Here is a 15,390-nt window from a genome sequence, read left to right on the forward strand (position 1 = left end):
CTGGGCTGAGGTCTTTTTAGAAAGATGGGCCAAAAACCATGCTGCCCTACAAATAATTCACCATAAAAGCTACTTAGTGAGGTCAGCAAATATCAAAATGATTATTGTAAAGTAAAATTCCATATGTAGCTCCCTGCTGATTATATCCACTTATGTTACTGATGATCGTATTTTATTTGTTAAGACATAAGAGGTTTTTAGTTGAATTTCTTGGGGGTGATATTGGTTAATAAAATTCTATAGGTTTCAGGTATACAATTCCACAATACATCCTCTGTATGTTGTGTTGTGTGTTTACCACCACAAGCCAAGTCTCCTTCCATCACCATTTTCCCCCCTTTTCCCCTCTTCTACCCCCCATCCCCTTTTAAGTGTCAGGGACAGACTGCTTCCAGCAGGCTGAAAGCCAGGAAGATATCCACGTGACTGACTTGTGAGTTACACATGAATCAAGCCAGCCCTTCAACACTGCAGAGATGTAAGAAAAATAAATAAGAAAGCCAGTTTTTTAAACAAACCGTCTGAAAAGGAGAGACAGATTGTTAGTTTCAAAGGGACTTAAAAATATTCTAATTAAGTGCAATGGGGAGAACTTCATGAACCCTAATTTTAAAAAATCCTATATAATAAAAGGTTAATATGCAAATTGTCCCTCGGGAGTTCGGCCACTCGTTAGGAGTGCACTGATCACCAGGGGGCGGTGAGGAACGAAGGAAGGCCCGGCAGGTAGCCAGAAGGCCCTGATTGGCCCTGATCGCTGGCCTAGGGACCCTACCTATGCATGAATTTTGTGCACCAGGCCTCTAGTCAATTATAAACAGACATTTTTGAGACAATGGGGTGGGTGTGGGGGGGGTGGGGAGTAAATGTAGTCTGAATATTAGATAATATTAAAGAATTATTGTGAATTTTGTTTACTACTATAATACTGTTATGTTTAAAAAATAATTACATATTTATGGATGACATATATCTTATATGGAAGTTTCTTTAAAATATCCCAGCAAAATCTTTTTATGTATGTGAGGACTGGCAGAGGTCCAAGAATGGCAACATGTTAAAAACTTGAGGCTGAGGGAGTGACTATACTACTAGTACTCATTAAATTATTCTCTTTACTTATATGTCTTATTGAAATGTCCCATAAATTTAAATTTAAAAAAGATTAATAAGTAGAATAAGTAGCATCGATTCCAGAATGTTTTTATAAGTCTGATTCTGTGCTCTGTTTTGAAGAGGATAATACTAAAGATTCCTAGCATGAAAGGAAATAGATAACACTGGTTTGAGGAGAAGGACATCAATATCAGCGTTATGCATATTTGAGTATGGAAATGGAAGGCTACCGAAGCAGCTGTGAAGTGACTCTAATAGAATTCAGAATGCAGTTGCTCATCTTCATTTTCTTGAAGAGGAATGAAGCTCCCTTATTATTCAGGATGCATAAAAAGGAGAACTGTTGTTGGTCTTTGGGATGACCCTTCAGCAGGTAAGACCATGTCATTTCGTTGGAATAATCAGAATGAAGTAAATGGCAAGATCTAGAGTGTGCACACAGAAGTTCCTTGCAGGGACAGAATCAGATCACTGCCCTTGCGCAGGGAAAGCTGTCGAATTATACGTGACAAAGAGTTCAAGGAGCTCTGAGACCTGACTTATTAAATTGAGCAGTATTAACATGGCTTATCCCAAAGCAACAGCATCCGGGTAGCACTGGAGACAGACAATGTTCAGCTGATCGAGTGATTAGAGGAGTGATTTTTCCTATCATGTTATGGAAAAAATAGCCACAGTGAGATTGAATCATGTAGAAATGAAAAAGAAAAAGCTTAACGTGAGCAGGAGTTAGTTACCAGGAGACCTAATCGTGCTTGGAAGACCGAACTTATAAATAATGCAAGAAGGCTCCCGTTGCTTACTAGGTGGATATAATGATCTCCGTCTTTCTCTGTGGAAGAGATTTTCCTGGGCAAGTTTGCCAAATTACACTTCCTAATTACAGGCTGTGAATGTAATTCTGGCAGAAAGGGGAAAGAAATACACTTTCTTTTTTATTGATCCTAAATAGTTACCAATGATCCCCAGACCCACTGATGCTCATAATATATGTAAAAGTCCTTGTGTAAGGAGTGACTAGGAAATGATAATCAGCTCCCAGGGGAGGAGCTCAGTGAGGCCCCCCACTGGGATCGGGGAAGGCTAACTGACTGCATAAGAACAAATGGAACATTGAGGGACCATCACAGACACCATGGTGTCAAGCTGATTTTATGAGCTACTTAAAAAATAGGAAATGATAATAATCATTTTATGACAGGGCTCTCCTAGCAATAGAAACGAAAATAAAACCCCCAAATCAACAAGGAAGCTAGTGTTCATAGAAAATTAGAGGAAGTAATTTAAAAATAGAAAAATTAGAAGTTTTGAATAATAGTGTATATAAAGAAAGCATGTGAAAACTATTGGGCGGTAACGAATAAATACATCAGCCAAAATAAAATTTTAAAAACGGAGGTGGGGAAAAACTTTAAAGCAAGCTCCTTTGTTGTTTTGCACCTAGTTCATTTTCTGCTTCTGTTCTATTTCTTCCTATTGCATAACAGTCTCTAAAATTGACAGACTAATGTGAGTTGCTGAGATAAATTGGCCCAGACATTCTGGACAAACCTCAATAATGCCTCTAAAATGTAAGCTTTTAAAAAGAATAAAGTGAGCCAGAGTTTAAGCTAAAGAGTACTAACCCGGGCATCAGTATAGTTTAAGCCACAATATAGTTTAAGCCACTTAATTGAAGCATAAGGTTTAAGCCTCTTTGTTCACACACACAAAAACAACAGCATAAATTGTAGTGAAATACCTATATCTCACATTTTACAAGTATATTTAGATTTCATTTCGGTGGGGAGAGAATGAAAACTTACTCTTTTCTTTGTAGACTTTCCTTTTATCACCTTCTTAGCCAATAAGTGACACAGGGTAAGGACTGCTAGGGAAGAAGGGTCCCGGTCATGTAAGGCATATTATTGACGGTGTGTTTTTAAAATTTTTGTGGTCTCGATTTGGGAATACATCTGAATCATGCTGACTTCCACATAAAGAGGCTGATGTCAGATGCTAATGACAAGTCAACATTATGATGGACATTTGTTGGCAGGCGAGGATACAGGGAGGCTGGGGGATTAGGATAGTCAGGGCTGACCCTAAGGACTGTTGCTCTAGTTCCATCTTATTTATAGAAAGTATGCTTGTCAGAAGAAGCATGAAGGCTACACAGAGATTGAGCAAGAGCAAATTTGAAGTTATTTATATGAAATGTCAGCATCTAATCTATGATACTTTTGCATCATACTCTTGGTATGTGCCACAAAGTAGTAAACACTGAAATAATATATATACACAATAGAGGCCCGGTGCATGAAATTGATGCATGGGTGCGGTCAAAGTGCAAGCGACTGGTGTGGAAGGGCAGGTCCCAGCTGACCTCTGGGACCTCCACCTGAGTCACAGCACCCGAGTCCCCATACAGAGATTCAGTGAGCACGGCTGGACACTGTGGGCCAGGGTGCAGCATTAGACCTCTGGGCCTCCCAGTGGTGCTGCATGGAAGCTGAGCAGGCAGCGTATTCTTTCCTGGCTGGCCTCACAGACCAGCTCCTGCTCAAACCCACGGGGAGCCCGACCGGCCCCTGCGGTCCTGGCAGCTGGGGCCAGCTCACCCAGAAGAGGCCACACGGGTGTGTGGTGGGCTCCTCGTGTGCACCCAGCACCTGAGTGTGGGGGCTTCCCCAGCATGCGAGGCCTGGCGTCCCAGGGGAGGGTAGCAGACAGAGTGAGAGCGAGCTCGGTGGACACCCCGCATTCTCATCGCAACTCTGCCCCCATCACTCCCGCCCCCAGGTAGCTGGCAAGAGGTCACAGCACATCGCCAATGCTTGCCATGTTCCGTGCTGCCCCTTGGTGGTCAGCACATGTCATAGTGAGCAGTTGAACTCCCAGTCTCCCAGTTGAAATCCCATAGAATGACCGCACAAGGGGACAATTTGCATATTAGGCTTTTATTATATAGGATTTTAAGTATATGATTGATGTTAAGTAGTGATTGCTATTGTCCCTTGGGGGGGGGGGGTCATAAATAAAAAATAAGTAAATTATCCAAAATTGTCATTATTATGAGCCATGTATTTTATTTTTCATGCAAATGTAATAGTAACTCTAGTTATAGCTATTATGTGTAGGTTCAATGACAGTCACTGATGCACCCATAATTTCACCTCCTAAGTGCCAAACTGTGGGCATGTGATCAGAGAAAAGGGACAGTGGATTACAGTTCCATTAAAAGTTTATACACAGTGGACTAAAGTAGTATGAAGCAAATATGAGCTTTCTATTCACTTAAAAATTAAATAGAATGTGGATATAGTTTCATGATATTTGCACTTTTTGACAGGAAAGATGCCTATGTCAAAGACCCTGTAAAATTTCCATGTGATATTTAAATGATTCAAATTTTAAAGTTTCCAAATCCCGTCAATCCCTTCTTTAAAATCTCTCTCTCTCTCTCTCTCTCTCTCTCTCTCTCTCTCTCTCTCTCTCCCTCCCTCCCTCCCTCGCTCCTTTCCTCCCTCCCTCCCTCTCCTTTATTTAGTTTTTACACTATTAGATAGAATTTCCTGGAATACATCATTGTTCATATCCAAAGCTTTGCTAAGATTCTTCACTACTTTTGCTTTCCTATTGAAAAATCCCTTCTCTTCCTGGGCTCCTCCTCCTCCTCCTCTTCCTCCTCCTCCTCCTCCTCCTCCTCCTCCTCCTCCTCCTCCTCCTCCTCCTCTTCCTCCTCTTCTTCCTCCTCTCCCCTTTCCTTCTGGTATTCAAATACTCCTGGAGGTATTCAATTCCCCCAGAGTGTGGGCTCTTGCCTCCAACTCACTCAGAAACTCTAGGCAAAATGGTCAATGCACTATTCCGCAAACATATAGATTTTCCTTGAGTCACCTAAATCATCTATACCTATAGTATATTTCCTACCATAAGAAATATATAAAAATTACGTTATATACATTTATTCTCTCAACAGGCTGAACCCAATAATATGTAGGCCACATGAAACCAGATGCAACATAGTGTAAATCATCAACACTGTAACATTAAAAGTATTTTTTCCATTTGTTGCTGGTTGAACCTGCAGATGTGGAGGCTGTGGATATGGAGGGCTGACTACTCAGCTTTGCCTTGTATCATGAAAGCAGCCATCGGCAATAGGTAAGGAAATGGGTACGGCTATTTTTCAAAAGAACTCTAATTGTTTTTTAAAAAAAGACTATGGGTTGGATTTGGTACACAGGCCATTGTTTACTGATAACTGGTCTAGAACAAAGGTCTGGTACAATCCATGGGATAAAAATTTCTACCTTCAGAATCATAGAATGGTAAAGTTAATTCATAGGGTATTGTTTCTGTTACAGCAAAGAAATAGTAATTTAAAGTTAATACAATTTAATTCTTTAGGTAAAAAGAAATGCTTAAACAATCTACAAATACAAACAGGTTATAGAAAAAAATCTATTAATGGTAAAATGCAGTAATTGCTTTTCTGGTGATGTGTAATGTATTTTGGGGACCTTAGCTTCTATGGCTTCATCAAAACCCTTTCTGGAAATTTTACCAAAATTTCTATCTTCTGTCCTAAGCTATGTCTACAGCTACATTTCAAATGCATACTTGGATATTTTTAATTGGCTCCCCTCCTGTCACCTCTATTGCACAATATACAAAATATTCTCTCTAAAATCAGCTCTAGTTTCTGACTTAAGAATTTCCATCAATACGCAGTAAGTATTCTCAAAATAAAAATATTGGCATTAAAGAATCAAATCTTTGACTTGCTTATTTCTATTTCTGCTACTCTCACCTGCCACTAAGTCCTAAAATTACTTTATAGCATGTTGCAAGTCCATTTATTTTTTGCCCATTCCCACCAATGTGGTTCCTGAGACCCTATTACTGCATCTTTGCATTGCTACAGTAGTGTACTAGCTTGCATCCAGACTGATGTGTCTTATCCTCCTAATTTATTCTCTATGTGCTGACAGATAAAACACTGCTTGCTCCTACTCCTTATTGAACAAAGCCTAAAATACTGATCCTGACATTTATAGCCTTCTACAAAATCACCCCAGGCTCCAGCTTACGTCTTCAGAGCTTCAATTACCCACTTTTCTGTGAACATATTTAATGTTTTCATTTTCTTACCTCAAATGCTTAGCTTATAGAATTGATCTTATTTTGTATTTTTTTTCTCTTTTCTATTAATTCTAATATTACGGCACCACTCAATTCCCAGCTTATCCTTTAGGTCTTTCTTAAACACTTTAGCTTCAACTTATTGCTTTTGCGGTGGATCAGCCTTTAACTCCTACATGTTGGATGTTACCAGTGACACCACTTCCCTAACCAAATGTAAGCTCCCTGCCTTGAACATCTTCATTCTTTCCCGACACTCAGGGCTCTCGCTGCACAGCCTCCTGAATGCGATCAGTTAAAGGAGGCACTGGAATGAGAAAATGTGGTGCACTGGAGAGGACAGGGTGCAGTTTCTCTCTAGTCTTTGCTGATCGATGCTAATCCTTACTACACAGTTTCTTTAATCATTAAAAAAAATAGCACAAGTTGGCACTTCTTAAGTCTCTGACCAGATAAAAACAAAGATGAGAATAGCAAGAATAGACAGGTCAATCATGCAGAATTCTAAAAACAGCTATGTCCATCAAAAGAAGAAAATGTTGCCAGTATTTCATTAGCAAAATATATTTTTACACTCTTGATTTTCTCCATTTAATGTTTCTGTAGAAATATAGGCTCTAAGAAAAAAAAATTTAATCTACCAAGGCAACAAAGATTATCTTCATATGGAGTTTAAGAGTGTTCCTCTTAGTATACGCAGAAATGATCTTTCTTTCCAGATAGCCTGGGCATAGAAAAGATTGCCAAGATAGAGTAAGTCATCTGACAGGTATTCCAAGATTAGAAGTCATTATCTAAGTGCAGGCAGAGGAAGAGGAACCAGCAATAGGAAACCAAGAATGAAACAATCAGAAAGGCATGGGGGAAGCCAAAGACCCCTTTTCACGTGAGAATGGGTCACCATATTAGGTCCTACAAAGCAGTCAGCCAGGATGAGGAATGAGCTGGCATTTTTAGATTTGGAGATAAGAAGATTACCAATCACAGAAAGAACAGTTCTCATACAGACTTTGTGTCAAAACTACAAAAGACCCGTGTTAATACTGTTGCTCTTATGCAGCGGTTCTCAACCTGTGGGTCGCGACCCCTTTGGGGGTCCAAGGACCCTTTCACAGGGGTCGCCTAAGACCATCTTGCATATCAGATATTTACATTACGATTCATAACAGTAGCAACATTACAGTTATGAAGTAGCAAGGAAAGTAATTTCATGGTTGGGTTACAACATGAGGAACTGTATTTAAAAGGCCAGAAGGTTGAGAGCCACTGGTCTTACGCCAGCTATGACCGAAGGGGGAAGGATTTAACATTTAATGGAGACTTAATATGTGCAAAGCGATCTGAGGAGCGATCTGAGGAGCATTATGTTCTCAGCCTCAGAGGGAGGAAATAAACGAACCAAGGTTCTGCAGTTGTTGAGTAAAAGAGTCTGGAACTGAAGCTGTTGTCACACTTGTGCTGTTGCCACCATATCTCAGATTTCCTCCAGTGGAGGACTGTAAATATTTGGGTTGTTTTACCTAATCTCAATTGACACACTTGGATCCCTGAGTATTAACTGTGCATAGGTTGTAAAATATGAATATTAGGGTAATCCTAAAAGATCATTTGGTCTGACCCTCTCGTCTTTCTTTTTTTTTTTCCTTCATCTAAATAGATGAAGACCCAGAAATGTGAAGTAATGAATAAGAATCACAGTGTATTAGTGAAAGAACAAGGACTAAATATTGTTTCCTGATTCCCAAACTCATACCTGTTTTCACTGTAAACTTCATGTAGGGCCCAGATTGCACGCAAATGTGTGCTTGATTCAAGGAGGAATTAGTAGGGCATGACAAGAAGATCTCATGTCACTCAATTTCTTGATGAATGGGTTGAAATGAGAACGCCTTTCTATTCTAAATACCTAAGTCTCTATAACTGAAAAGGAGACAGTTATTTTTTAGCTAAAGCTGATGGTGGAAGATGCATAATGAAAATGAAACATATAAAATACATTTCCAAAAGTCCATAGTTAGTCATTATTATTTGTAAACTAAATTTTATATTTCAAATAAAGACTTCTAAAATGATGATTATATAAATAGAAGAGTTTTACAAAGAAGTAGCAGTTGTTGTTTTTTTCCAAATTAGGGAAGCAATCTTCTCATTGCAAAGAAAATGGGCTCCAGGTCACATCCGCAAAGGCTGGAATTCTATTCTGTGTTTCGACTTCTGCATCATCAAATACATAACAATAAACGAGGGATCAAAAGATGTTTTTATGAATGAAAGAGAGGTGGTGGCAGTGTTTTCAATTGTATATTCAACTACATTTTGGGTATGTAGGAGTTACATGCTAAAAGTCAACGTGAGTAGAAACTACCATGTACTCTTTAAAGACTGAATTTGCCACATGCATAAATAACATATCCAAAGCTTCAAATATAAGTATTATTCATAATACTCAGTAAATAATATTGACAAATTTGAAACATTTCCATCACTCATTTCTTCAGGATTCCACATTATCCAGCAGTGCAGAAAGACTGCTGTCCACATATGGCAGGTTGGAGTACATAAATCTGCCATTTGAAAATCAGTACTGCATAGGAACAAAATTGGGGGTATGTTAGGGATGTCATTGCTGGGAATTTCTGGTAAACTTAACCCATTATATTGCATTGCATGCACACATGTATGTAATGCAGATGGGCAGGGATATAAAGGATCTTACTGTTAAGGTGACAAGCAAAAGTATTATGGAAGACCATGATCCCCAAACTAACCACCACAACTAACAACCAGCTGCAGTGTACAATCTCTGTCATAACCCTCTCAAAAGCTTCATCTGATTGTCTTCTAGATATCAGTAAGGGAAAAATTCAAGCAGAGGAATTATAGGCTAATGTCAAAGAACAAAGGGCACACTTTAAAAAGACGTGTCCCTGAGCTACGTAGGATGAGTGGAAAGCAGATTCATGTCTGCTCTGCTCCATTGGCTAAGCATGGCATCAAATGACAAACTCATCAAGCTGGTGGGTAAGTTAGAGATGTTGGAGAAATGAAAAGCAAATCAGCTGTGGAACGAGGCCTCCCACCTCTGGCCTGTCGTCCGGGCCCACAGCCTTCCTGAGCTCCAGGGCTGTCCTGTTGCACGCTCCAAGGGACCAGTTGGCACCGGCGCCATTTGTGCGTCTTCCACCTAGAAGAAAAGGAAGGAAACCTCAGGGAGAGGAAGCAAAAACGCCAGGCAAACCAGGGCTACGGCGACATGGAAACATGACTGTGGCCACTGCAAAGAGAAATTTATTTGACGACGCTCAGTCCTATTAAATGTAATGTAGGTCTCCAAGGCATTAGAAAAAGGCAGCATTAAATAGAGCAGTACTTTCTATGGTAGTGGAGACACAGTTCATCGTGGCCAAGTTCTACAAGAATAAACTATAGAAAGCATTCAGCCTTCTTAATGATGAGGATTGCCAGCAGATGTGCCAGATGGTACCAGAGCGATGCATTCTGTTTAGTAGAGGTATGTTTATTTTATATTCAAGTTATAAAACTGCAATTCATGTCATGAGCCTTTTCTATAGTGTTCTTTTGGTTAGTGTTGTAGTGATAACTCAGAAATTGCGATTATAATGCACCTTACAAAGACAAATCCCCCAAATAAATACATTTAGTCTAATTCAGTGGTCGGCAAACTGCGGCTCGGTAAACCATGGCTCGCGAGCCACATGCGGCTCTTTGGCCCCTTGAGTGTGGCTCTTCCACAAAATACCACGTGTGGGTGCGCATGTACAGTGCGATTGAAACTTCGTAGCCCATGTGCAGAAGTCGGTATTTTGTGGAAGAGCCGGTATTTTGTGGAAGAGGCACACTCAAGGGGCCAAAGAGCCGCATGTGGCTCGTGAGCCGCGGTTTGCTGACCACGGGTCTAATTGATGTTAGTGTTCACCATCTAAACATGCAATTATACTATTTTTTGTAATTATTTTTTGTCAGAATTAAATACAGATAAATGAAGATGGCAGATCTGCTGTCAATTTCACCTTAAATTGCTGTTTTGTGATCACACATTCCATCAATGGATGCCATAATATTTCATTTGTTGTCAGGGTTGCAATTATATGCCGCATTGTTTCAATTAGGTCTGTACTTTCTTTTCATAGTTGTGAAGAAAAATTTCTCTAATAATTATCAAGAAGATGCTATATAACTTTAATAACCTTAATTTTCTTTGAGGTGGCCAAACATGAATAGAACAAATGCCTCACTAGCGTCATTGAGGGTAAAGATGTCATTTTGTCAGCAAGGATGCCAGCATTTGGGAGGAACAGGTGCTTAGGCCATTCCTCTAAGTGAAAAAGAATTGCTTCCTAAAACATACATTTACATAATTATTAACAGCATCTCTGCATTCCTTAGCGTTTACGTCAACATACAGAATTTTCCCAAACTGCTGGAGCCAATACCGCATGGACATTTATGTCATTGTCTCCCTGGAGATCATTTCAGTCGGCGAACGGCTCCTTTAAAGAGGTAAGTGATGGCACATACAGCCATAAACATCCCAAACTTCACTGAGCCCGCAGGACAGCGTTGGACTTGAAGCATTTTGCTTTTTCTTTCCCTCTATTACCTGTAGCTTTGGCACATTTGAGGGGCCTCGCAGGCCTTCTCTTCATAGAGAGGATCGGTGCAGTCCCTGCCTCCGTTGGCTGGCAGCTGAATGATGACCCGGTGCCGAGACTGCTTCTTGACTCCGGAACTCCCTAGAACGAGGCAGCTTTTTAACCTCTGTGCTCTGCACTGATAAAAAGACTCTCCAAATACCATCCTGTGTGAAGAAAGCACATGGCCTCTAGCTACATGTGCTTTGACATCCCTGAGCGAGAGGACGCATCTAGTCTAATCATTTCCTAAATCCTCCCAAAGGCTGCTTATACTGAAAACCCAATCAAATTCTATTTAAAAATGGGAAGAATGAGGAAAACAGTTCCATAGTCAACGAGGCTTCCCAATGCACAGTTGCAAAATAATTGCTCTTTTGTATGTTCCTTGCCCCTTGAGAAATATGACAGCTCTAATTAATTTATTTTTCTCTACCTTAAGTTTATTTTCATGCCATTTCACATAGCCCTGTTTACCACACGGGACTCATACACATGTAATGAATCCTTCTTAGGAGAATATATTCCAGGTTTTAATGAGAAATTTTATTTCTTTGTTATTCACTTAATTTGAAATGCATAACTCATAAATTATTCTAGTCATTTATTATTCATGTTAAACAGTCTAAGATCTTCAATTCAGGTCGCATTTTAACATCAGGGTTGTACGTAGTGAAATGAAAGTCACTTCCTAGAGGCAGAATTTTTAGAGAAGCATTCGAAATAGAGATCATTACTCTAAGTAAATAACTCCAAATTGTGTTTAAAAAGCCAAAGGAAATAAGATTTATCTACAATGAAGAGATCAAATTGACAGTATTATTGATATAAAGATGCTCAAAATTTTTTAGTATTAGAAACAGATCATGTATAAGACTTGCCAACTTTAATAAAAAATACATTCCAACTTAAAATAAATACACTTTAGAGATGAATAGCTGCATGGCACAATTTCACTCATAAAAGAATTCCCTCAAGAATTATTTTAATGGAGTTGGCATGATGCATTTAAATTTTTTTGTAAGATCATTAAATACTTAATATGTAGACCACAGGAACAGAGAAATTTAGAAGGGTTAGCAGCCCCGAACAATGAAAGTTTAACCAGAAATGAAATGAAACATTCTTAAAGTTATTATGTTAGTAGGAAAATATGATTTGACAATTAGAACTTTCTAATAATGAAACATCCTTTCTCATGAAGTTAAGGTATCCCTCAATGGGGTCTGGGCAACTGACTCCCAGCAATGTGGATTGAAGATTCCTGTGTTAGATGTGTGAATGGATCAAATTAGTGATTCCTAAATGGCTGACTGCCTAGGATAATTTCCTTAAAAAGACAAAAACAAAACCACTTCTCAGAATTTTTGGGAGCTGAGTTTAAAAGTCTGATTTTTACAAAGCTTGCCAGAAACTGTGATGAATACCAAGGCTTAAGATCTACTAGAATAGACAATCTTGTATGCCTTGTCCCAATTTCAGATAGTATGGTTCATGTGTAACTTTTTAGGATTACTCCCATTGTGGGGGAAACCTGTACTATTAATGATTGTATTAATTATATTAGTGAATAACTGGAATACTACAGGTAATGGAGTAGGGAATTAGAGACTGGAGGTAGTGAGTAGCAGAGAACTCGAGTATTTGAAAATACTGTCATGGACATTTTTAGTTAACAGTAGTGGTATGAATGCTAGCTCCAACTTTTACATGTTAAAAATCCTTTATCTAGGAAAGATCTAAAAAAAATGCCAATAGAACTTTTAATAAAATTGCTAATGCAGTCTTCATCCATTTTATTGTCCAATGACTCCTATTTTTAAGGCCCAGGTGAGAGATTCCTCTAATAATGTAGAGCTAGGAAAAATTTTGTGTCCCCTGACAATCAGTTAAGAATCCACTGTGCTTCTATTTTTGGCTTTGTTCACCAAAATCTCAGAACTAATTTTCTTCTCAATTGCAGCAGCTTACCTCAATTCTAATTTTATAGTATAATTTTTCTCTTCTTCTCCCGTTTACTACTTGACTCCATCCTTCTCTTACACTTTCTATTATTATTTTTGCTTATAATCTTCTTAAAAGAGTATCACACTAAACGACCGTTCCTGCCATTCGTTTAGTAGTGGGGGGGAAGGAGATGCTTGCTTTCTAACAGGGAAAAAGGAGCAGGCCTTTGCTCCCCAGGGGGTCGATCATTCTCCAGCCTCTCCGCCTGCAGATAGACAACACACATGGAGCTGGGGACAAGGGGTCCAGACAAAGCAGGTGACTGTGAGTTCAGCATCAGGGGCGCCTTACAGACTGAAGCTTTGGGTCATTAACCCCCTAGATGTCACCTGGGACATAGGCAGGGCTGTTCAGACCGGGGAGGCAGCAGTCAAATGGGAGGGTTTCATTTTTTACTTTGTTTATTGACTTGAAAGCAAAAACGTCACCTAATGTACAACTCTGACATATTCTAGTGCCTTCTCAACACAACCTCCATAGTCTGCACTTAATATGTAAGACTATGATGACTGTTTCTCACTTCCATAGTTGATTCCATCTTGGCAATCCATTTAGTCTTATAAAAAGTTCAAATACCTTAACCTTGTGCAGCCCACAGGGACGGAGATTGTGACCTGATTCAAGTGAAACATTTCAAAGCCATAACATGTAGAGAGGAAGTTTAATGGGGTTACACAGGAAGTGTCATGACACCCATGTTTCTACCCACTAAGAGGTTCATTTCTTCTCAGCTCTCAGTTAAGAAATTACTTGTGCATTTAAAGAAACAGCACTGTAAGCTCATCCAGGTTATAGAGCTCTCAGATCAAAGTACAGACAAAAGGAGAGCGATGGCACACGATAAAAAAATAAAAAAGGAAGGTTCCCCACTAACAATTTGAACTGGCAAACTAGAATTTTACAACCTTCAAAATTTCCTGTTTGTACTTATACCCAGTTTATTACATGTGGTTAATACACATATATAGTTTCCATTTATCTTTGTGTTTTTGCTCCTAGAACAATAGTTACACATAGTAATGACTTAATAAATATTTGCTGAATGAGAAAACACACTTATTTCATTTCTTCTCAACTGGATTATTGAACATCTATTTCTTTTATCCATTTCCTTACAGTAGTAAAAACATGGGGACTAAGCCTGCACATTGAGGATTAATAAAAAAAAAAAATAAGGTGTCACTTTGTCCATTGGAAATAATGAGCATGGGGAAAATAACGGAATATTCCTGTAGTGTTTATACTGGAAAATACCTATATGGGATACAAATAGAAAAAGAAAATGGATTATATATTCAGAAAACAATTATGTGATGATGGGGCACGTGGATTCAGAGGGTAATGTAATCTCTCACACAGTTACAGCACTTTTCAGATACTTTAAGACATTCAAGATGAATTTCCCTAGACAAATGACTTGGTGGAAGGATTTAGAAGGCAGGCAAAACTAAGATTTGTTAAGCTGGATGTGGGAGGAATAGCAGGACGGAGGAGCATAGCGGTAGGAAATCGGAAAAGAAATGTTTCATGCAAGAAGCAAAATGTAAAGGTATTTTTCCTATCTTTGGGGTAATTTTAGGGAAGTAGTGCTTAAAGGCATCAAGGTAGAATAGATGCCTCTGCAATATCCCTTCTAGATCTCAATTAAATAAATGTAGTGTGAAAAGGGGGAGAGTAAATAGAAATTGAGCAGCTAAATGTATTGTTTGGTCAAAAATAATGATATTTTAAAGATTAGAGCTGCAAATAATTTATATGTATAAATGTTTTCTATTTTTAAAAACTACCCTTTGTAAAGTTTATGAAAATTTTTAAAAAGTTACCAAGTGCACTGGTTTAAGAATTACTCTCTTACTCAATTTCTGATCTTTATTGCATTCAACACATATCTTGAGAGAGGGCTGAACAACATTTCAAATAATTCTTTTTGTTCTTGCTGGGATGCTAAGGTATTCTATTCCATTTTCTGCAATACTAAAGCATAATTTTACCTCTTTAAATTACTTTTTAAAAGGAGGTTAGCTCCACACATTCATTAATTCAAAACTCTTATAAACTTTAGACTTCACCTGCATAACTAACTTTGAAAGAACCACCCCATCCCTGAATTAATTTTCTGTGGCTGTTATCTATCCTTGAACATTCAACTTTGTTTGCATTTTTTAATTGTGTGAGAAATTCAGTGTCATTTCAATGAAATGTGGACCATTCCAATTTCATACCAAATAATGAAAAACTAACCACATATCATTGCTTTATTTTCCTTGCAACAAAAGGCTAGTTTTCTAACACCATTGTATTTTTCTTTTCAGTTTAAGCAATCTATGGGCACAACAGAAAAGGCTTCTCCAGGAAACAAAGCATCTTGGCACTGCTGTCCAACAGCAACCCTCTCCTGCCCCTTGGTTTTTATTTCCTCAACACACAATTGCAGTTCTTCCTTTTAAGTCTGAGTGCCTAGACTGAGGGTTTCTAAAGCCTTTTGTTA

The 15,390-nt window shown here is 38.7% G+C and overlaps 1 protein-coding gene across 1 annotated transcript in view; it reads right to left on the reverse strand.

The window, feature by feature from the left end:
- Nucleotides 1–15,390, reverse strand: part of THSD7A (thrombospondin type 1 domain containing 7A) — a 318,818-nt gene that overhangs the window by 55,400 nt on the left and 248,028 nt on the right. Inside the window, exons 10-11 of the mRNA XM_081102812.1 lie at nucleotides 10,865–10,997; nucleotides 9,324–9,427 (exon numbers count right to left, since the gene is read on the reverse strand). Of these exons, the coding sequence (XP_080958938.1) occupies nucleotides 9,324–9,427; nucleotides 10,865–10,997 (237 nt within the window). The remainder of the gene's footprint in view (nucleotides 1–9,323; nucleotides 9,428–10,864; nucleotides 10,998–15,390) is intronic.

This window comes from Myotis nattereri (assembly GCF_964212035.1).
Source record: "Myotis nattereri genome assembly, chromosome: 11".
Taxonomy (NCBI): domain Eukaryota; kingdom Metazoa; phylum Chordata; class Mammalia; order Chiroptera; family Vespertilionidae; genus Myotis; species Myotis nattereri.